Raw genomic sequence first — 2259 nt, 5'->3', positions numbered from 1 at the left:
ATCATATACTTTTTATTTACTGATAATAATGCTGGCATCTCAATTTAGATTTAAGATTTTCCTTATATTATTTGCCTGCACTATCACAGGTCTGGTTACCCATAGAGGATTTTTGGTTTAGGAGATTTCCGACACCATATCCAAGGTACAGAGGCCCCCCACCCCCTCTCCCTCCCCCCATTCAAATTTTCTGCATCCAAGAGAGATTTTTAAAATATGTCAAATGTTTTATTTATATTTGTTTTAGATGGATAATGTCTCCTTTTTTATATATTGTTCAAATTCCCCTCCATTGTGTTCCCCAACCAGGTAGGTCTGTAGCGCAGAGCTTCGCTACTCAATTATTATCATGATTACACTAATAATTATGTATACCATGAAGGCACTATTGATTTGTCTTCGATCTTTCCCATGTATGATCAGGAAAATTTCATGTCAACAGGCTGTGTGAATCAATGACGTTTAATTCTAAGGCTCTTTATTTTCACTTGAGTGATTTTTGTCCCTCCCCCCTCCCCCCCCCTCTTCTTCACTCTCACGCGGCTGGCGATTAAAGAGCCAGCGTCAGCTCTCTCTTGCTTCCCTTCTGCTTACTCTTCCTATTTTCACATAGTCACCTGCATCTGGCAACAGCAGCGCCCTGAGATTGCCTCGTCGCTTTTTGTCTCCGTTCGTTGAGGCTATGACGTCATTGCTGGCACATCGTCCCGTAGGCTATTGAAATTATGACGTCACCGGATAGCGGAACGTTGCCATAGGTTAATTGAGGCTATGACGTCATCAGCCGATTGTGACTTGGTGACCAATCCCCGACTGTGTTTCAGGCAAGGAGGAGGAGCGGGCGATGATGCAACAGATGCAGGCAGTATTTCAGAAACAGGTGCAGCTTCCCTGGTCTTGTATTTATTATTATATGTTTACTTTTACTATCATCATTACCATCATTATTATGTCCGATACAGTATGGCCGTCTCGGTGGTTGGGGGATGTTGATCCCTCGCGAAGATATAAAACCCAAGCCGCCGCATGCACAGAAATGATGGTGCAGAGAGTAACTATCGTACATCCACAACAGTCTTGCTTTGCACATTTTGTACAAAATAAAAGTGGTCCATTGGCCTTCTAAATTTGTCGTCATTTCTTTCTCACATTCCGCCCACCGACACTGGCTATTGTTCGAGAATCTCCAAGCATCCCATTCTGTCTCAATTCTTCTGACTTCTCAAACAATACCAGTGTCGGACGTACTGTACATATATATATACACACACTATGGGCGATTGATACTCGCTTACAATTTGATTGGAATCAGTTTAGAGTTGTGAGCTTCACACACGTCACGTGAGCACCTTCTGACGTGCGAGTTGACCACGTCTCTCCTTGCTTCCCACGACTCACATCCTCTGATCCACCGCCACGGCCTCCCTCCGGTACCAGCTGTGTCCCTCCGTCAGCCTGCATTACGTCAGCGTCCAGCAACTCTTCATCACAGACGCCGAGTAAATGCGGTATTCAGGAGGATGCGAATGCCTTGCTTTGCTGACATTTGTACGAGTTCCCCACTGAATGTAATAAAGGAAAATTGCTTTTTATTGGAGGAGTAACTTTAGTAAATATGGCAAGCATTCCGATCACATTTGCAGGTCTCTTTCATAAGAGTTGTTGGACTGAGACAGTAGTTTGGGGGCGGGCACAGAAAGCGGGCTGGAAGAATTTTCCTCAACCCTGGAATCACTGACGACATGGGTTTTTTTTATGAATTAATCATTTATAAGTGTTCGGCGGGTTTCCCACGAGCCTACATTATGTGTAATGCTAGTCAATTAACGTCTCTCTTTTATATTATCCCCTATTTAGTAGTTACAAATGCCAGTCTTTGGAGAACCCCTGTTTGTCTGCCCCGTATCCTTAACCGAGCGACGAAGCAGAATGAACCCCTCCCCCACCCGCTGGCTGTGCCCTCTCCCAGATGTAGTAGCGCGCGTGGCCGTTGTTGAGTGTCGATGGTGTTGCGCCTCGCCTCTGCCCAAAACATTGATGGCGCTGTTGCATGTTGTTATAGGTGATAAAAATATAGATGAGGAAGGGTCAGTAGAGTTGGAACAGACGCGGGCGCGCCTGGTGGAGACCCAGAATGAGCTGGACCGCGTGAAGGAGACCCTACGCCAGCGGGAAGACGATAACCAAAAGCTGCGGCAGGTGAGTAGGCCGTTGTGTCCGCTCCTCGAGGTGGTGTAGCTAGGTCGGGCCGCCCTCAGA

At 46.2% G+C, this 2259-nt stretch overlaps 1 protein-coding gene across 1 annotated transcript in view; it reads left to right on the top strand.

Annotated features, from left to right (window-relative positions):
• Positions 1 to 2259, top strand: part of LOC119585239 (putative uncharacterized protein MYH16) — a gene marked incomplete at its 5' end in the record, with an annotated part of 81296 nt that overhangs the window by 17326 nt on the left and 61711 nt on the right. Inside the window, 1 exon segment of the mRNA XM_037933898.1 lies at positions 825 to 880. Coding sequence (XP_037789826.1) covers positions 825 to 880 — 56 coding nt within the window.

The sequence above is a fragment of the Penaeus monodon genome, chromosome 19 (genome assembly GCF_015228065.2).
Source record: "Penaeus monodon isolate SGIC_2016 chromosome 19, NSTDA_Pmon_1, whole genome shotgun sequence".
NCBI classification, from domain to species: Eukaryota; Metazoa; Arthropoda; class Malacostraca; order Decapoda; family Penaeidae; genus Penaeus; species Penaeus monodon.
The sequence above is the reverse complement of the archived record's forward strand: the minus strand, read 5'-3'. Positions and strand labels throughout refer to the sequence as shown.